This window comes from Hyperolius riggenbachi, chromosome 5 (assembly GCF_040937935.1).
Source record: "Hyperolius riggenbachi isolate aHypRig1 chromosome 5, aHypRig1.pri, whole genome shotgun sequence".
Lineage (NCBI taxonomy): Eukaryota > Metazoa > Chordata > Amphibia > Anura > Hyperoliidae > Hyperolius > Hyperolius riggenbachi.
The window spans coordinates 35,536,699-35,558,419 of record NC_090650.1 but is presented as its reverse complement, the minus strand read 5'-3'; the positions used below and the strand labels follow the sequence as shown (position 1 = coordinate 35,558,419).

At 44.9% G+C, this 21,721-nt stretch overlaps 1 protein-coding gene across 1 annotated transcript in view; it reads left to right on the top strand.

The window, feature by feature from the left end:
* Window positions 1-21,721, top strand: part of STEAP4 (STEAP4 metalloreductase) — a 50,346-nt gene that overhangs the window by 10,145 nt on the left and 18,480 nt on the right. The window contains exons 3-5 of the mRNA XM_068235485.1: window positions 14,493-14,999; window positions 18,096-18,623; window positions 20,918-21,082. Coding sequence (XP_068091586.1) covers window positions 14,544-14,999; window positions 18,096-18,623; window positions 20,918-21,082 — 1,149 coding nt within the window. The 5' untranslated portion in view covers window positions 14,493-14,543. The remainder of the gene's footprint in view (window positions 1-14,492; window positions 15,000-18,095; window positions 18,624-20,917; window positions 21,083-21,721) is intronic.

Sequence of the window (21,721 nt, the reverse complement as noted above, 5' to 3'; positions counted from 1 at the left end):
ACGCTCACAAGAGGATGATGAGGATTCTGGTAGGACTCTGGCACACATGGCTCAATTCATGCTAGACTGCATTGAACGCGACCCACGCATTGTGCGCATTCTGGACAACACCAATTACTGGGTTTATACCCTTCTGGATCCACGGTACAAACACAATGTTCCAAAACTGCTTGAAGAAAGAGTCAGACAGGTCAAAATGGAAGAATACCAGCAGGCCCTTGTGGAGACTTTAGAGAGGAGATTGACATCCTCCCCCTCCTCTAGCCAGTTGTACGCCGACAGACTGACTTCCGCAAACCCAGGACGACCAGGGGGGCAGCAAACAACGCAAGCCGCAGCTAGTGCCCAAAAGGGAATGGTATCGGCAGTGTCCTTGGAGTGGGAAAATTTTCTGACACCCATGCAGCAGCAGCCCACTGAACAGCAAGCGTGCAGATCCACCTCCAACACCGATCGCCTGGAGAAGATGGTCAAGGACTACATGTCAGATGACGTAGCTGTGTCGAACAATCCATCTGCACCCTTCAACTATTGGGTATCGAAGCTAGACACCTGGCACGAACTGGCAATGTACGCAATAGAGGTGCTGGCTTGCCCGGCAGCCAGCGTTATGTCGGAACGCTGTTTCAGTGCTGCCGGAGGCATCGTCACAGATCGGCGTATCCGCCTCTCCACAGAAAATGCAGACCGTCTGACTCAAATTAAAATGAATCAATCCTGGATTGGAAATGACTACGCAACACTCCAGGACCCCAACCAAGTAACATGACCAATGAACATCTGGGATGGTGTAGCGTTTCCGGTCCCTGTTTATTGAACCTCTCATCTGTATTACATTTATGACTGCATGGCGGCAAAAAGCATTGCTGCTATATCCGCATGCTTTTTGTCCTCATGCAAGGCCTGGGTTGTTGTGTCTCAAAAAGCATGGCCTTCTCCTCCTGCGCCTGCTCCTGTTCCATCACGTGTGCTGCTGCTGCTGGGTTAGCGTTGCCGGTCCCTGTTTATGGAACCTCTTATCTTTATTACATTTATGACTGCATGGCGGTACAAAGCATGCTATCCGCACGCTTCTTGTCCTCATGCAAGGCCTGGGTTGTTGTGTCTCACAAAGCGTGGCCTTCTCCTCCTGCGCCTCCTCCTGTTCCATCACGTCTGCTGCTGCTGGGTTAGCGTTGCCGCGTGGTCCCTGTTTATTGAACCACTTATCTTTATTACATTTATGACTGCATGGCGGTACAAAGCATGCTATCCGCACGCTTCTTGTCCTCATGCAAGGCCTGGGTTGTTGTGTCTCACAAAGCGTGGCCTTCTCCTCCTGCGCCTCCTCCTGTTCCATCACGTCTGCTGCTGCTGGGTTAGCGTTGCCGCGTGGTCCCTGTTTATTGAACCACTTATCTTTATTACATTTATGACTGCATGGCGGTACCTCATGCAAGGCCTGGGTTGTTGTGTCTCACAAAGCGTGGCCTTCTCCTCCTGCGCCTCCTCCTGTTCCATCACGTCTGCTGCTGCTGGGTTAGCGTTGCCGCGTGGTCCCTGTTTATTGAACCACTTATCTTTATTACATTTATGACTGCATGGCGGTACCTCATGCAAGGCCTGGGTTGTTGTGTCTCACAAAGCGTGGCCTTCTCCTCCTGCGCCTCCTCCTGTTCCATCACGTCTGCTGCTGCTGGGTTAGCGTTGCCGCGTGGTCCCTGTTTATTGAACCACTTATCTTTATTACATTTATGACTGCATGGCGGTACAAAGCATGCTATCCGCACGCTTCTTGTCCTCATGCAAGGCCTGGGTTGTTGTGTCTCACAAAGCGTGGCCTTCTCCTCCTGCGCCACCCTCCTCCTGTTCCATCACGTGTGCTGCTGCTGGGTTAGCGTTACCGGTCCCTTTTCCTGGAACCTCTTATATGTATTACATTTATGACTGCATGCCGACAAAAAGCATGTTACCTGTGCAAAGAAAACAGACATTTCCCGCATTTAAAAGACAGTTTTCCCTTTGAAACTTTAAAATCGATTTTCTCAAAAACTATAAGCTCTTTTTGCTAAATTTTTTTCCCTCTTGTACCCACTCCCAAGGTGCACATACCCTGTAAATTTGGGGTATGTAGCATGTAAGCAGCCCCGTTTCTTGCCCCGTGCGGAGCGTGCCGCCGCCCGGGGCGCTGTTGGGAGGGGGGCGCTATAATGGAGGGGGGAGCCGGAGCCGCGGGGAGGGCAGCCCGACCTCTCCCTCCCTCTCCTCTCCCGGGCGCCCTCCGTGCTCCCCCCTCAGATGCAGAGTCCGTGAGCAGCAGGGAAGCGCTGTTTACAACTCACCGGCTGCCTGGCTCCAAGCGCTGCTCTCTCGCCGCTGGTCTCCTCTCTCTCTGTATACGTACTGATACACGCTGCTTCCTGTAGCCGGAAGCAGCGTGTATCAGTATGTATACAAAGAGAGGAGACCAGCGGCGAGAGAGCAGCGCTTGGAGCCAGGCAGCCGGTGAGTTGTAAACAGCGCTTCCCTGCTGCTCACGGACTCTGCATCTGAGGGGGGAGCACGGAGGGCGCCCGGGAGAGGAGAGGGAGGGAGAGGTCGGGCTGCCCTCCCTGCGGCTCCCCCCTCCATTATTGGGGGCATCTACCTATCTAACCTATTCTGGGGGCACCTACCTAATCTAACCTACGCTGGGGGGCAGCTGCTAATCTAACCTAAGCTGGGGGGCACCTACCTATCTAACCTATACTGGGGGGCACCTACCTAACCTATACTGGGGGGCAGCTACCTATCTAACCTATACTGGGGGCAGCTACCTAATCTAACCTACGCTGGGGGGCAGCTACCTATCTAACCTATACTGGGGGCAGCTACCTAATCTAACCTACGCTGGGGGGCAGCTACCTATCTAACCTACACTGGGGGGCACCTACCTAATCTAACCTACGCTGGGGGGCAGCTACCTATCTAACCTACACTGGGAGGTAGCTACCTATCTAACCTACACTGGGGGGCAGCTACCTAATATAACCAACACTGGGGGGGGGGCAGCTACCTATCTAACCTACACTGGGGGGCAGCTACCTAATCTAACCTATACTGGGGGGCAGCTACCTATCTAACCTATACTGGGGGGCACCTACCTAACCTATACTGGGGGGCACCTACCTAACCTATACTGGGGGGGGCAGCTACCTTATCTAACCTATACTGGGGGGCAGCTACCTAATCTAACCTATTCTGGGGGGCACCTGTCTAATCTAGCCTATACTAGGGGGCACCTACCTAATCTAACCTATACTGAGAGGCACCTACCTATCTAACCCAAGGGGGGGGGGCGCAATTTTTACACCCTCGCCCTGGGTGCATTTTAGCCTAGAAACTGCACTGCATGTAAGGAGGCTTTACAAAGCACAAAAGTTCGGGTCCCCATTGACTTCCATTATGTTCGGAGTTCGGGTCGAACACCCGAACATCGCGGCCATGTTCGGCCTGTTCGGCCCGAACCCGAACATCTAGATGTTCGCCCAACACTAGCTCAGACACACTATTAACCTCCTTAGCGGTAACCCCGTGCTAGACACGGGGTAAGCCGCCGGAGGGTGCCACTCAGGCCCTGCTGGGCCGATTTTCATAATTTTTTTTTTGCTGGACGCAGCTAGCACTTTGCTAGCTGCGCCAGCACCCCGATCGCCGCCTCCGCCGCGCGCCCGATCGCCGCTATCCGGTGCGGCGCGCGCCCCCCCCCCCCAGACCCCTGCGCTGCCTGGCCAATCAGTGCCAGGCAGCGCCAAGGGGTGGATCGGGTCTCCCAATGACGTCCCGACGTCGCTGACGTTGGTGATGTCATCCCGCCCCGTCGCCATGGCGACGGGGGAAGCCCTCCAGGAAATCCCGTTCTTTGAACGGGATTTCCTGATCGCCTATCGCCGGAGGCGATCGGCGGGGCTGGGGGGATGCCGCTGAGCAGCGGCTATCATGTAGCGAGCCCTGGGCTCGCTACATGATTTAAAAAAAAAAATCAAAAAAAAACTGCTGCGCTGCCCCCTGGCGATATTTTTCATACCGCCAAGGGGGTTAATGCTTTTCTGAGCGCTTTCTGAGAGCTTTTAAAAAATCACTCCCATTGACTTACATTAACCACTTTACCCCCGGCGGTACGAATTTCTCCGCCCCTTTTTTCCCTCCTAAAAAACCAGGGACGGAGAAATCCGTACCTTCCGCGCTCCCGCCGATGTCCGCGCTACCGCCGCTCGTGCGCGCGCACCCGCCGCTCGTGCACGCCACCGCCCGCTTGCCCAGGGATCAATGAACGGGAAAATCCATTCCCGTTCGTTGATCTAAGCCCCCGCAATGATCTGCTGCTTCTTTCAGAAACAGCGCAATCATTGTGAGTCTCCCAGCCTCCTACTGCTTCCTGTAAGCGTCCTTCCGGTCGCTTACAGGTCGCATGTAAACATACTCACTGTGGCCATCTTGTGTCCAAATAGTAAACTACACCCTAATGCATTTTACACATACAAATAAATTGTTTTACATAATAAATTAACTCATTACCTCCCACACTCCCCAATTTTTATTTTTTTTTGTAATTTTTAAAAAAAAAAATATATACAATAAAAAAAAAAACATAAATAGTTACCTTAGGGACTGAACTTTTTAAATATTTATGTCAAGAGGGTATAACACTGTTACTTTATAAACTACGGGCTTGTAATTAGGGATGGACGCAAAACTGAAAAAAATGCACCTTTATTTCCAAATAAAATATTGGGGCCAAACATTGTGATAGGGACATAATTTAAACGGTTTTATAATCGGGAATAATGGGCAAATAAATTTCATGGGTTTTAATTACAGTAGCATGCATTATTTAAAAACTATAATGGCCGAAAACTGAAAATAATAATTTTTTCCCACATTTTTTCCTATTTTCCCCATTAAAACACATTTAGAATAAAATAATTCTTGGCATAATGTCCCACCTAAAGAAAGCCTAATTGGTGGTGGAAAAAACAAGATATAGTTCATTTCATTGCGATAAGTAATAATAAAGTTATAGATGAATAAATGGAAGGAGCGCTGAAAGGTGAAAATTGCTGTGGTGGTCAGGGGGTAAAACCCCTCAGTGGTGAAGTGGTTAAAATTGCGGTAAAATCGTGATCGCTGTAAAATCGTGCGATTTAACCGCGATCACAATTTTACCATGATTTTAATGTAAGTCAAAGTAAGTGTTTTTTAAAAAAAAAAGCTCCCTGAAAGCGCTGATGGCTAAAAAGCGTTCAGAAAAGCGCTTATAGGGCCTGACTTACTATTCAGTGCTAACCTAAAGGCTTTGGGCGTGCTAACTAGAGTGCTAACTACTTAGCACACGCCAGTAAAAATGAGATCACGCGGTGCGTGCGAAACTTCGCATCGCAGTGCGATGATAACAAGCGCACCCAATGCGCCTATAAGGTCGCATTGAGTGCGATGTTAAGGTCGCACTCAATGCGACCTTATAGGCGCATCGGGTGCGCTGTTATCATTGCACCGCCATGCGACATTTCGCTGTGCGCACGCAAAGTTTTGCGAGTGGGACTTTGCTTACGAGAGCTAGTTAGCACGCACAAAGTGATTTTAGGCGTGAAGAGGGGCTTTTCACCAGCGTGCTCACAGTTAGCACCGCTTTGTGAATCAAGCCCATAGTGTGTCTGAGCCCTAAAGCTACAAGTTCTACAAAACCTACAAGTTCTTCTTTAAATAGTTACTCCACTTAAAAAAAAAAAAAAAAAGTTCGCAAAAGTTTGCTTTCTTAGAACAGAAAGAATTTGCAATAATTCAGGTTGGAGTGAGCTTGAGATGTCTCCCACAATGCATCACTGCTGAACATATGCAAATCAAGCATTGTTGTCATTGGGGTCGATAAATTAAACTTATCTCATGAATTATCGCTCTCTGATCTCATTTATATTATCTTATTATCTCATTGAGGCTCCCTGTACACTGCATGCGATTCAGATTCCAATTGTTAATCGTTACTACATGATGCGTTTTTTCTGCATTTTTCTGTTGATAGCAATCAGGGAAAATCAGAATTGCGAATCAGAGTTGCAAATTGGATTTGCAGTGTGCAGGGAGCCTAACTGCCACACTGTATCTGTCTAATTTATTGAGCGGACATACTGCAAGATGTTGGGCGGACATGGTCAATCGTGTGCGCAGCGGTCACGGTGTGAGATATGGAGACTAGCGGCGAACTCGACGGAACCCCGTCTAATGTGAATGTTGATCAATTTAATGGAACCCTATGACGGCGCCAACTTTTTTCTCACCAGCGGGCACCTAAATTTCCTGCTTCCACCACCAAGCATCCATCTAAGCACAGTGCAGATACACCAAAACTGCACCTACCCATATGCACAGCACCAACACACACAGTGCTCCCACATCCTCCACACACACAGTCACACCACTCTCCCCTTACCCTCATATACATTTCACCCAAACGTCCTGGACTCATTCATCATACTGAGGCCCGCCCCTTCACCATAATTGCGTATTTGTGCTGCCCACATCCTGGTGAACAACCTGACAGTGAAGGTGTGATTTACATAAGAGGAAGGCAGAAACATGGGGAAATCCTTTTGTACCTTGTAAGATTTTTGCAGGTGTAAAGCATACCACCCAACTATTTGAGTTAAAGAGGAACTCCAGTGAAAATAATCTAGTAAAAAAAAAGTGCTTAATTTTTTACCATAATTATGTATAAATGATTAAGTCAGTGTTTGCTCATTGTAAAATCTTTCCTCTCCCTGATTTACATTCTGACATTTATTACATGGTGACATTTTTACTGTGGGCAGGTTATGTAGCTGCTCTTAGCTGTTTTGGCTGTTAGAGACAGCTGTAAACAGCTAATTCCTGTCTGTGAACATTGTTACATTGTGGCAGTTTGCCCAGAGTACCGCGGTACTCAGAGCTTCTTGTGGGAGAGGTTTCAGCACAAAATCAGTCATACCGCGCCCCCTGATGGTCTGTTTGTGAAAAGCATTATATTTCTCATGTAAAAGGGGGTATCAGCTACTGATTGGGATAAAGTTCAATTCTAGGTTGGAGTTTCCCTTTAAGAAATAGCGACACTTTAAGACACGCCCCTGCCATACCTCTAGCCATGCCCAGCCACACCCCTCACCATGCCCAGCCACACCCCTAGCCAGTGTTGGACTGAGAGGTGTTAAAGCTGAGGTAATTCACTTGCCAGCCAAGCAGCAATAATCAGGTGTTGCTGCTCACAGTGAAGACTTGTTGCAGGTTTCTATTGCAAGTGATAACACAGGGTTACCGCTGCTTGGCCAGCAGGTGGATTTCCTCAGTTTTTCCATCTCCCAGTCCGACAATGCCCCTAGCCATGCATAAAACAAAGAATTCAGACACAAAACATGCAGTTTTATCATTCAAACCACGCTGTTCCTTTCGATCATCATTCGTTTAATTTCAAAATAACATTTAAAAGTAAGAAAATATTACTATAAAGAATGAAAATACATTTTAGAGTCAATTTAAAACATTTTTCAGGTTAAAAATATACATATTTACGCAGATCTGTACATGAGTCCTGAAAGAGGGACAAATGAGGAGGAAAGAGGGACAGAGGGACATGGCTCCCAAAGAGGGACTGTCCCTCCAAAAAAGGGACAGTTGGGAGCTATTGTAAAGGAATTACCTATTGCAGTATCTGCTGAACAGAAGTGGTTGGCTCCACTATAAAGGTTGCAAATACTGTATATACAGCTGAGCTGAAGCAGTGTATTTTCTAGTTTTCTTTCTTTTTTTTAAATTATAAAACGGGCACCTGTTATGGAATTAGTGTGGGCAGATGGGTAAGGCCAGCACAAGAGACGCCTTGCTGCACTAACTAAACAAACACTAAACATGAAATCGTGAAGACACTGGCTTTCAGAATACCAATAATTAGAGAGGAACGCCTGTGCCAGAAAGTTTAAAGGTAGTGAAATGTAATAGACCAACTGGTCCCGTCTGCTGACAGGTGTAGCTACTGCTTTCAGGCGAGACACAAGCTGATGGTTGGCGAGAGTTTAAATGAGATAAGGAGGCTGTCATTGCGCCCAGCGCTGGAGGAACTGATGTCACTGAACAGTTCACATTCTGCATTCACTGATTTCTGTGCGAACATTTCTGCGTTTTTAATAGTCCTGCATAAGTATGATTTTAACGCTCTACAATTCTGTGTCTTATTAAGTACGACATTGGCATTTTCCAGTTCAGGCTTAATGCAGGATTGTCAGGGAAGATCAAATTCCATTAACCCACTACTCTGTTTTTATTATGTAGTCTACAGACAGTCTGCATTGCAAGCATTCCAATATAGTCATAAATGTTTCTGCTGTAATGAATCTTATCTCAGTCTTCTTATCTCAGTCAGCTTGGCTCTTTTCTGGTTCATTGCCGGAGAGAAGGAGACGGAAGCTTGTTATCGCCCCTCCCACATTCCTGCTCCTCACTGATTGGCTGAGGGCAGTTCAGTGTGACATGAGGCTGAGAAGGGAAATACACCTCACCCCTATGCAGAAGCTGCCGAAATAAGATCTACGTTGTGCTCACATGTGCTTACAAAGCAAGCTAGATGATAGTGCAATTCTAGGACACAATACTGGCAATGCATACACCATTTTAGTCAAGAGAAAAAAAGTAAGGGAGGAAATGGTATCAGGATTATCTTCAGTCAAAGACAGTACAGATGGAAAATGCCAGGAACAATTTTCTCTTTATTTACTATATAAAATTCACAGAAATCAAAATGTGGACAGTACAATACATATGTTATGTAAGTAGAACAAGTATTTATCTATTTATATATTGGGGGGGTCCTGGGATGGTATGGCTGTCCCTGCTGCTTTAAAGAGGATCTTTTTATCTAGGATTGAATTTTACCCCAAACAGTAGCCGATACTCCCTTTGTCATGAGAAATCTTTACCTTTACTCGAATAGATCACCTGGGACATTTCTGTGGCTGATATTGTGGTGAGACCCCTCCCACAATGTGATGTCATTGCCATGGCCATGACATTTCCTGTCTGTGTACCTTGTTGAATTGTGGTAATCAACGTCTGTTTCCAACTGCCAAGCAAGTAGTATCTCCCTCTAAAGAGGGTAGCAACAACCTTGAGATATAAACAAGTTTTCAGCCTACTACATTGTTAGTGGGTGTGTTTATGGATAATGGCAGTTGGTGCTGTGTGTGTTGTTTTTTTCATGTCCACCAGTAGCAAAGATGATGACCTACAGGCTTACGTGGGATCAAACAACATGAACATGAACTGTGATCATTGCTTGTGACCCAATCTTTAAAAGTATAAAATGCCAGAGCCTACAGGATGCGACCTAGGTTCATGTACTTTTGTTATTATTATTTAGTATTTCTATAGCACCAACAGCTTCCACAGCGCTGTGTTTAGTATATGGGCTTGTCACTTAACTGTCCCTCAGTGGAGTTCATAATCTAATCCCTATCATAGTCCTATGTCTGGGCTTAATTCACTAACCAGTGCTATCTCACTTAGCATGTGGTAAGGCTTTGCACGTGCAAACTAGGGTGCTAAGTAGTTTGCACGGCAAAGCTGTTGCTGTTTGAGTGCTATTTTAGCACGTGTACGGCGTTACGCTCTGTTCGCGTGCAACATCAACCACTTCGCATGCAAAGTATGCTTATCACGCTACTTAGCATACGAAGCAGCTGATTTTGCACGCAAAGAGCTGTGCGCAAAACTTTACGTGCGCAGCGCTAAACTCTTATGCGCATATTAGCACGTGACAAGGCAGTTTGCACGTGCTAAGGGGCTTTTCACTGGCGTGCTACCACTTAGCACGCTTTTGTGATTCAAGCCCCATGTATGTATCGTGTAGTGTATGTAACGTAGTTTAGGGCCAATTAGGTACAAGCTAATTAACTTACCAGTATGTTTTTGGGATGTGGGAGGAAATCTAAGTGACCAGAGGAAACCCCACACAGACATGGGGAAAACATATAAACTCTGTGCAGATAGTGCCCTGGCTGGGTTTCAAACTGGGGACCCAGTGCTGCAAGGTGAGAGAGCTAACCCTACACCACAGTGCTGCCATGTTATCGACATTATTTGGATCCAACAATGATCTGTTATGACCATAGCCATTCACATGAGGCCCTCCCCCCTTCATTTATTCTGCACAGGGGCCCATTGCTGGCTTTGTCTGCCACTGCTAAGTAGAGTGTACTATAATAAGATACAGTCTGCGCCTTCGTATGACTCATGATGTGTTGCAGTGTCTAGGCACAGGAGATAACATTCAGCTTAGATAAATTCCTTCTATACCTGGCTGTGGCTGCGGATGTGACCGCGAATCAGGTGATTCTCAAATGCATTGGAAACATTCTTCAACCAGCATTTTGTATATATAGCAGCTGAGAGCTTAACGAACGGACATCAAGGTATACCTTGCATCACACGTCTCAGAGAATGCGGTATGTACTCATGCTTATAATGACCAACACCTACTTATGTTACTAGATATTTTTACTATATCTTTTTATATTTTTAGTGATTTTTGTATATATATTTTTTTTGTCTATTACTACAAGATTTTTTTTTTTAACAAAGATTCTGGTCTCAAATTTCATTGGGGATTACTGTGATGCTACAAATAGATAGTGATGAGCAGGAATTTCGTATAATCGCAATTTCGCATCGTCATCCGCAACTACAATGCAAAATCATAATGCAAAATTTCAGGAAAAAAAATTGTTCTTAATTTTTGTTCTTAAACGTAATCAAGAACTGTATTTTCACAATTTTGCTGAATTTGTGCATACATTTATCATTAATGTTTGTTTTTAACCACTTTGTCCACCACTACAGTATATCTACGTCTTCTGTGACCAGTGGCGTAGCTAAGAAGCTGTGGACCCCGGTGCAAGTTTTACATTGGGGCTCCCCAAGCACTCTATACATAGCAATTGATACTGCGCACCAAAACCTGCCAAGGACAATTACAGTGTCAGAGGTCCAAGAAGGGGATGGGGAGCAGCTTGTTAATGATTACTACTATTTAAAGCATCTATAGAAGTGATTACCAACACAGGGCCAATAGGGAGCTAATATTGTGCTTGAGGGAGGGCCCCTCGGGGCCCCCCTGTGACCCAAGAGCCCTGATGCGGTCGCTACATCTGCAACCCCTATTGCTACGCCACTGTCTGTGACTTAATCTAAGCCACGAGTCAGTAGATATACGTCTTGTAGCAGAAGCAGTGCTGTGCAGGATTTGGGCTTACTCCTGTGCACATTTCTGGCACTATCTGATGCAGCACTAATTGGTGAACGGGAATATATGTTTCCTGAGCTAATGAGATTGATTTTTACTATTAAAAATACTTTTATTTTCTCATTTCATAGTGAAAAATAAACTCTGTAGCATTATTTCAGAATTAAATATCTTCACCATAAATTGTGATCGAAACATAATCTACGTTTTTTGACAAACGGTAAGAATAGCCAAACAAAATGTGTGTTTTTTTATCTACAGTAACACTTTTTATTTTTAAACTGGAATTGGTAAAACTGAGAAATAATGTGTTTTTTTTTCTATTTTTTCCTTGTTTTCCCATTAAATTTCATACAAAACAAAATTGTTCGAGGGAAAAAATGGCATACAGTGAAAGCCTAGTTTGTCTTGAAAAAAAAAATATAGATTTCATTTCTGTGTCATAAGTAGGGATAAAGTTATTTCTGATTAAATAAACTGTCAAAACTGCTCTGGTCCATAAGTGGGAAACAAGGTCTGGATGCAAAGTGGTTAAACATTCAGGACAGGAACGGTAATTTCGCATTTCCACTTAATTTTCACATAAATTCATCATAATAAATGGTCAGCTTTTTCTCATTGTTTGTCAGAATTCACTTTTGGTTATTGACCTTGAAGGCCACCTCTGCCACCTGTGTAATGTGTAAACTGGAGTTTTAGGGAATACATCGTTAAGTTAGGCATCGCTAATCTATCTGAGCTTCTGTTTAATGTGTAAACTGGAATTTCAGGTAATATATTTTTGGATGGCTACCTGCTAATTTGATGAGTTTCTGTTAATACATATGGAAATGTACTTGGCTAAATAGCCACGTCTTATCCAATGTAATTAGTATGCCATCTTGTTTGTTCAAAGCAGCTTATTTAGATCCAGCATTTCACTGTTTGCCTATATATACCTTGCTTGGAAAAATAATAAATTGGAGCATTAACGTTGTACTTAAAGGGAACCTGAAGTGAGTAAAATTATTTGAAATAAACACACGACGTAGCTGCAAATGAATATTACATACTAACCGTCAGTTCCTCTCAGAAGATCACCATTTTCTTCTTACAGAAAAACAAAACTTTGCTTTCTTAAAACAGAAAGAATTTGCGATAATTCAGGTTGGAGTGAGCTTGAGATGTCTCCCAGTGCATCACTGCTGAATATATGCAAATTAACCATTGTTGCCCTTAGAAGCTAAACACACCTCCAGAACCGCTGGAATGCAATGATGTGTCAGCTTGATAATTTGTACAGAGCCATAATAATTCAACATGCATACAGACTGTTTCGGGTTGTTTGATCCTCATCAGTGCATGACATGGATTAATTTGGCTCTATGGAGTAGGGCTTGTAACACCGAGAGGTACAGACTAACCAGAAAGCTCATGGTGAACTAGAACTCATTGGAGCGTGTAAGGGGCTACAGTGGTCCTAAAAGCCCCCTTACTAAAATACTAAGAAAAACAAAAGTTTGCTTTCTTAAAACAGAAAGAATTTGCGATAATTCAGGTTGGAGTGAGCTTGAGATGTCTCCCAGTGCATCACTGCTGAATATATGCAAATTAACCATTGTTACCCTTAGAAGCTAAACACACCTCCAGAACCGCTGGAATGCAATGATGTGTCAGCTTTTAGGACCATTGTAGCCCCTCAAACACTCCAATGAGTTCTGGTTCACCATGAGCTTGCTGTTTAGTCTGTACCTGTTCTTCTTACAGTGATCCCTTCCAGTTCTGACAATATTTTGTCAAAACTGAAATATACCAGTTGCTGTCAGTTATATATCAGCAGCTGTCAGTTACAACTGAATGTGCAAGGTAATGTCCATGTTTCCCTATGGCTCAAGTGGGTGATATTACAGTTTAACAGTGTGCTGACCAGGAAGCTGTTATGTGGTAATGGCCATTTTTAAAAGTGAGGACGGTGAATTCCATCAATCACAGTGGACAAACAGGACGCAGGAGAGGAGAAAGAGATTGAGGAGTAGACTACACAGAAGGTAAGCAGCACCAGTGTATGTTTATTTTTACTTTTTATTTTCAGTTCAGGTTCTCTTTGAGGTGTGTTTCCTTAGTGTTCTCCTGTGCAGAGTGTTCACACTTATGAGACACTTGAGAGTCTGAGGGTGGAGCGAGATAGGTTGTTGTGCTCAAAGTAGAAAACGACCGGGTCTCGACCTGGATTTAAAAGCTATAAAAGCCCAATTCATTATTGTATCACAGTATAGGTACACACAACGTTTCAGCAGTACTTGAGGCATGGAGATTAATAGAGGAAGACTCTCTATTGTCAAAAAATGTTTCCTTCTACCGTACCGTAAAGGAAACAATCTAGAAGTCATCCTGGTGAGGGAAGATTTAAGGAATAAGCCAGTCGGGTCTAGGTTTGCCCCCAAGAAAATGGGTACGTTTTCCTGCCTGTGTCAGAATTGCTCAAACATCCTGAGGGGTGACCATGTGATCCACCAAATGAAGGGTACAAAAATCAAAATATGTGGAAACTTTTCATGATTGACCACTAATGCCATTATTATCTTAAAAGTCCCTGTGGGTTTGGTTACGTGGGTCAGACTTCAAGGGTTGTTCAAAGACTTAACGAACATAGAAGTGACATAAGGATCTATAACAAAAAACAGCTTATTCCTATTACTGATGGTAGTAAAAAGAAATGTATTTCTCTCTTAGGACGACATTTTTTTTAACGCCAACATGTTGTCAATGATCTGAAATGGTGTGTCCTGGAGAAAGTAATAAGAAAGGAAGGTGTTGACCGCAAAACCAGGAGAGAAAGCTGATGGATCGATACGTTGAATACCCTCACACCAAATGGTTAAATGAGGACTTTAATTTGAGGTGTTTTCTGTGATATTAATTGCCAGGTCTCCTTTAAGACTGTGCCTGCTGACGCACCCCCCCCCCTTCTGCTGTTGCATTATGGGAACAGAGGGTGTATTTTATGCCTATTATTTGTGATAGAATTCTGACAATTGTTGGGTGAGTCAGCACTTGACAAAGGCCTGCGTGCCGAAACGTTGATTGTACCTATGCTGTGATACAATTAAGAATTGAGAATATGGCCTTTAAATCCAGGTTGAGACCCAGTCGTTTTCTACTTTGAGCAAGTCTGAGGGTTGAGGCCTGGTACAAATTATAACATTCTCTCATTTTATTTTTCTTACCTTATTAGATCGGACCCATAGAGTTCTTCTGAACAGTGTTTATCCGCATCTTTCAGACAATGGACACCAACGGGACCAACCTGATACCCCTAAGATCGGATTTCACAGAAAAGAGTGACAGCATTTGCATTCTTGGAACGGGGGACTTTGGACGAGCTCTTGGATTTAAGTTTCTTCAAAGTGGCTTTTCTGTGGTATTTGGGAGTCGAAACCCAGGAAAGACTAGTCTTCTCCCCAAAGGGGTGGAAGTTCTGAGTCACGAAGAAGCAGCTGGGAAATGTGCACTGGTCATCATAGCCATTCAGAGGGATCATTATGGGTTCCTCAGTGAACTCACAGAGGTGTTAGATGGAAAAATCCTAGTGGATATCAGTAATAACCTGAAGGTAGACCAATACCCAGAATCCAATGCAGAATATCTCGCTCATGTGGTACCAGGAGCTAAAGTCGTCAAAGCATTCAACACGGTATCAGCATGGGCTCTGCAGTCTGGAACCCTGGATGCCAGCAGGCAGGTAACAATTGAATATCTCTAGTGTGAAAACAGAATGGGAAGGGAAATGCAGGAACGATACTGAGGGTCCGCTAAAGTGTAGTATGTCAGGTCCTTTTCATGCACAATGTAGTCAACAGTTGAGTAAATACATTTTATGAGTTACCATTCAGGCAACCACTATAAAGGCTGGTGGGGAGAATAGTCCCGACCCAACTCTTCGTGGCAAAGGAAAAATGGAGGGGGGAGGGGGGGGAGAAACCCCGTCCATCAGGGGTTGACACAATCTAGACTGAACTGAGGGTAACATCCAGATTCCAGATATCCGGGTAACCTGGATATCTGAAAATGTTTATGCTATCCGGATCAGATTCCGGATTCCAGATTTCTTTAGAAATTCGGATAGCTATCTTTATTATTATTATTATTATTTATTGTATTTATAAAGCGCGAACATATTACGCAGCACTGGACAATAAATATATACACTGATAGAAGGATGACAGACATAAAAAGGTTATACAACATAGAGCAGAGTTATACATGAAAATTGTACAAAATACATGATCATGCGATATGGGCTGGTTAGGTAGGCCCAGTAATACAAGTACAGGCTTTCATAGGAGCTATCTGTGGATATTTGGCCACATAACCCGGATATCGGATCCGAAATACTGTAACTAAGGAGATGACATCCTGGAGCCAATCAGAGGGCTCCCAGCAGAAGCCCTAGCAACCAATCACAGAGGAGAACCCTGGCCAGTCCCACCTGAACTTATTGAGCCAATCAGATGGCTCCCAGCCTAAACCCTGGCACCCAATCACAGAAAGAAACACTTGCCAGCCCCCCTGTATAATAAGGAGGGCTGCCATGATGAGACATATTGTCTTAGCTTGCTGAATGCTCACTGAGAGACATGCTCCAGTGCTGGTGGCCTAGCAAGGGGGCTGTACACAGTTATAAACCTAAAGCTGTTCAGTGTTTAAACCCTTCACTACTATCACTACACTATTGTTAAATCGTGCATTGATGAATGAAGAAAATGGACTCCGGCACTCCAAAGCAATTGGTAGTTTATTAAAGCACGGTTACAATAGCAACGAGTTACAAGCCGCCTGTGTCATTGTTAAATCGTGAATCAGCTTGATTGATGTCATTGTATGACAGTCAGTGTATGTGCTCCAGTGCTGCTGGGCCAAGGGCTGTACACAGTGATAAGCTGTTCAGTGATTAACCCCTTCACTATCACTACACTATTGTTAAATCATTAATTAGCTTGATGTCATTTGTGTGACAGTCAGAGTGTGTGCTGCAGGCAGCTGCAATGTGTCTGTGTGTGTCCTGTGCACAGACCAGGCCAGTTGCTGCCTGCTGGCCAGCTATTAGCCTTAGGTATAGGTTAGGTTAGGGATTAGGGGATAGGATTAATGTGTTATTGTGTAGTTAGTACTGTAGTACTGCAGTCAGTGTGCTAGTAGTTGTTAGAGTAGTAGTATTACTGTGTTAGCTTTCTACAGAACTGCTGTGCTGTGAGCAGTGCCAGTGTGACAGTTAGTGTGCACTAGTGTCTTCTCCTCTGCTGTCTAACTTTCACTTGGCACATGGCACGTGTCACGTGGCACTTGTGCTACGTGACACGTTCTAAGTGCCAATTGCCACGTGCCACGACAGGCATGCTCCTGGCACACATTACACCTGCTGCTGCTGCATTGCCCTGCTCCTGCTGACTTTGCAGCTCCCACCGCCAGGCCAGGGTGCCACAGGCCACTGATACCACCTATATTTAACCCAAAACACAAAAGCTGCGTAATGTTTTGGAGGTGTCCGGCCTGAAAACTGTCAACTGTCATGTCCCAGATGTGCGGTTGGACTTTGGACACAATGTGGGCTGCACGACCGCTGTCTGGAACCTAGTCCTAATGTTAATTGACAGCCTTTTTTTTGGGGGGGGGGGGGATTTTAAGTCCCCACATCATCAATTAGTGTTCCCCTTTAAAAAATAATGATGCTACATGCCTCATTTACCCTTAAAAGCGTTTTTAAAGCAATTTAAAGGGCACTTCAGGTTTTTCTATCCGGATATCCGAATCCGCATGGATAGCCTGGATAATGCGTTCGGATTCGGATATCCAATCTGGATCCGTAATATCTGGGTATCTGGATCCGGATCAATTCGGATTTTAAAAAGTGGTATCCGAGCACCCCTGACAGAGGCACCAAAATAAAATGAATATTCTAAAAACAGTTTAAAACAGGTGATAGTGGTAGAGTTGCCTCCCAACAGATGACACTACAGGTCTATTTCAGTATAGAATTCAGTTTTATTGAGGTGGAACCCTCTATGCTGTGATGCATTTTTGGGTCGAATCCCGCTTCCCCAGGCAATAGGGGAGTAACTGTACAAAAGTGTCTCCATGTGTGGGTGTGGAGGAGGAGACGAGTAGCCTCTACAGTATCCAGAGGCTTCTGTCTTGTAGAGGCTTGCCCCTTCTTAGGTAAATAAGTGTTTTTTTAAACAAGGTTTGCTTGCGGTAAGTTAGCCAGTTAAAGTGGACCCAAATTAAAAATACAAGATTTCAGAAATATAATCTATTTTCTAAATTATAATAATAAATAGCAGCCTTTTTTCAGCTGCATGATGACAAATATAAAATATTTTACATTTATTGGAGGAACCCCTCCCTTCCTTTCAAATTGCCGGGACAAAATCCGGCAAACTGATGGAGTAAGTGGTCTCTGGCAATGGAGGAATTGCTAATGGCTGCCCCCAGTATAACCCTACTTATGAAAAGAGAAGGGTGAAAAGCATGCACTGAAATGCTCATAGGCTTGAAGGAGTGTTTATTTATCTTTGTATGTATCAGAGTGCTGCAACTACATATTTTTAATAAAAAAAAATGTTTGGTTTGGGTCCGCTTTAAGTCAGAATGCTCATTCTAGGTCAATAAATATTTGAGGCAAAAGATCAGCAAGAAAAAGTAATATTTTTAAAAAGAAGTCAGCAGTGGCGTCCTTCCATATTGCTCTCACATCAGTTTCCTTTGAACCAGCTCTGACATTAGAGCTACAGAGAGAAGAGAATTGTTCTGTTAAATTGTTCTTGTTTTTTTGCTGCAGGTCTTTGTGTGTTCAGATGACAATTTAGCCAAGCACACAGTGATGGATCTGGTACGAGCGATTGGGCTGACACCACAAGATAAAGGATCTTTGCTGGCTGCTAAAGAAATAGAGAATTACCCCCTTCAGCTTTTCCCGATGTGGAGACTGCCCGTGTACATCTGCGCTGGACTAACAGTATTTCTGTTCCTGTACTGCGTGATCTATGATGTGGTCTACTCTGCGGCCGTCACCGGCACCGATGTCTCCTTCCGCATCGCCATCTCAATTCCCAATAAGGTCTTCCCTATCGTCTCCCTCATGCTGTTGGGCTTGGTCTACCTTCCGGGAGTCTTCGCTGCCTTCATTCAGCTACATCGGGGGACAAAGTACAGCCGCTTTCCCAACTGGCTGGACCGCTGGATGCTGTGCAGGAAGCAGCTGGGATTGGTCGCTCTCGCCTATGCTTTCCTCCATGCCATCTACACTCTGGTCATTCCTATTCGATATTACGCAAGGCACAGAGCAGCCACCAACGTCATCACACAGGTATTATATATCAATTTTACAAACTTTTCCCAGAATAGTTGCAGGTGGTCCCCAGTTAACAAATGAGATAGGGACTGTAGGTTCATACTTTCCTTGATTCAATTCTTAAGTTGGAACACTGTGCCATCTCTGTCCCCTGTGTCTCCAGTGTTCCCCTCTGTGTCATCTCTCCCCCCTCTGTGCCATCATTACATCCCCCTTGTGCCTCTTATGCCCACTGCTCCTCTTATACCCCCCTGCATCTCCCATGCCCCACTTTGCCTCTTATGCCCCCTGTACCTGCTATGTCCCATGTGCTTCTTATGCCCCCCATGCCTCCTGCCCATCTCACCTCATTTCCCCCTGTGCCTCTTATGCCCCCCTTGTGCCTCTTATGCCCAATGCGCATCCTATATCCGTTTGAGCCTCTTATGTCACTCTTTGCCTCCTATGCCCCCTCTGCCTGCTATGTCACCCCTTTGCCTCCTATGCCCCCCTCCCCCTGTGTCTCTTATGTCCCCTTGTGCCTCTTCTGCCCACCTGTGCTTCATAATGCCCCCCTGGGCCTCCTATGTCCTCCCTTTGCCTTCTCTGTGCCTCCAACCTGTGCCTCATAATAGAAGACCTTGCGATGGACCCCACAGCAGTACGGTGTATTTTTACAATGCATACAAGGTACAGCTTCAGCTGGGTGTGTTGCGTTGTAAACTGATCCTCACTCATGGCTGGAGGGTGTCTTTGGGACTGGAAGCATACATAAATATTCCAACATGTGACTCGATCAGCAATACAAGCTAGAAGAAAAGTTAGAACCTATGTAAGGTTTTAATTGCAATTTGTGTCCACGTTGGAAAGATTCCCTGACAAGACGTTAAAGGCAGTGGCTTAGCTAAGGAGCTGTGGGCCCTCAATGCAAGTTTTACAATGGGGCCCCCCAAGCACTATATATAACAATTACGATACGGCACATCAAAACCTTCCAATGGCAACTACAGTGTCAGAGGTGCAAGAAGGGGATGGGGAGCAGTGTGTTAATGATTACCACTAATCAAAATATCTATAGAAGTGAATATTATGAGCACAGGACCAATAGAGAACTAATACTGCAGTTGAGGGAGGGCCCCTCGGGGCCCCTCTGGCCCAAGGGCCCCAATACGGTTGCTACCTCTGCACACCCCATTGCTACGCCCCTGGTTAAAGGACACCTGAAGTCAGAGGGTTATGGAGGCTGCCATATTTATTTCCCTCTATACAATACCAGTTGCCTGGCTGTCCTGCTGATCCTCTGCCTCTAATACTTTTAGCCGTAGATCCTGAACAAGCATGCAGCATATCAGATGTTCCTGAATGAAGTGTGGCTGGATTAGCCGCATGATTGTTCCAGGTGTGTGACTGTGTGATTTAGACACTACTGATGCCAAAGAGATGAGCATTGTTTAAAAGAAAATAAATATGGCAGCCTCAATATCACTCTCACTTTAGGTGTCCTTTAATGATACTCATTTATTCACTGAACGTAAACCATTTTTGCATCATTCGTTTTATTTTTACATGGCACGGTTTGCAATGCTGACTTCCTGCTTCCCATAGCCAAGGGGGGCCCTGTGGTCTCTCGGCCATCATAAAGGGAGTGCGATGAGGGCCTTATAGAGAGAAGGCCCCCCTGAATTACAGTGTAATCGACGGAAGTGCTGGAGGGAAATGACAGTCTAATCTAGGTTACGCTTAGCATCCTCGGATCCATGACTACAGCGCCCTCGTGGGTTACGTGATGAGAGAGGACACTGTAACCATAGAGACTCAGACGCATGGTAAAGCAGGGGGCTAACCTGGCTACCTATAACTTAATCCTCATACAGATGCCTGATTGAAGTGTGTACAGACGCCCCTAACCAGCGGTGGCTGCTTGCCAAGCAATCCGCCCAGTGGATCAACTTGGCTAAGAAGCAGCCAACTTCTTGAAAACACCACTCCCCTGCCCACCACATGACGTCATGTACGCACCGCTCTGTCATCCCTCCGCCCCCGTAGTATAGCAACAAAACGCATTGTCTGCTACACAGCTGACACACGTCTGTACAGGCCTGCCCAGCGATGTCACCCAAAGGGATTCCCAATCCCAGAAGGGCAACATCATTTGTTAGATGTGTATGCACCTTTAGGGGAGCTAATCTAGGGCCCCATGATTACAAAGTGTTTTAAATAAACCAAAGAAAGCAGGTCCGTCCATGATAAGATTTGGACTAACCTGAGTGAATTCTTGTGCACAGCTTGAATTGATTAGGATGTAGCTAAACACTGATTCTCTTTAACAGGTGCAGAAGAATGAAACCAACCCCTTCCTCATCGTCTCAGCCTGGCGCTCCGACTCCTACATAGCGCTCGGCATTCTGGGATTTTTCTTCTACGTTGTTCTGGGAATAACTTCTCTGCCCTCTGTGTCTAACGCTGTCAACTGGAGAGAGTTCCGCTTTGTCCAGGTACAACCGGGGATGTCTCTATTCTATGTTCAATGCTGTAAAACAGGACCCCCTCGAGCCAAGTATAGAGCATGTCCATCCTGCAAATACAGTGTTCCCACTCTGCTTTCAGTAATAACTTCTGCCTTTAAGGCAGGGCCCAGGTGTCAAACTCAAATACAAAGTGTGTCGAAATTGTAGACTGGGAGTCTGGGACCTAGTTGGGTGGCTGAAATTGTACACTGGGACCGAGTCTCAGGCCAACCTCAATGTCCTCTGGCCACCTTCCTCTCTTTTAAAGAGGCGCTGTTAGGTATAGGGTCTCAGAGAAAAAAAACACATATATCAGTAGCTAAATATTGGCTGTACTTACATTACATATGCATTTCACTGTCCACGTTTGGATTTCACAGAATTTTTATATAGTATTTGCAGAGATTGATGCTCCTGAAAGCTCATGGCAGGTTCCATGTTTGTCTGTATTGTATGAAGCCAATTGTGATGTAATATCCTCCCTTACCCTGCTTCCTGATGATTCGACTCACAAAAAAGATCCAGATCAAAGATCCGAATCAGTGTTGTGAGCTTGGCTGCAAGATACAAGCTGCTGTAACATGAGCCTGTAACTTCCCACTGTGAAAGCAGCCTTAGGGTGGGATA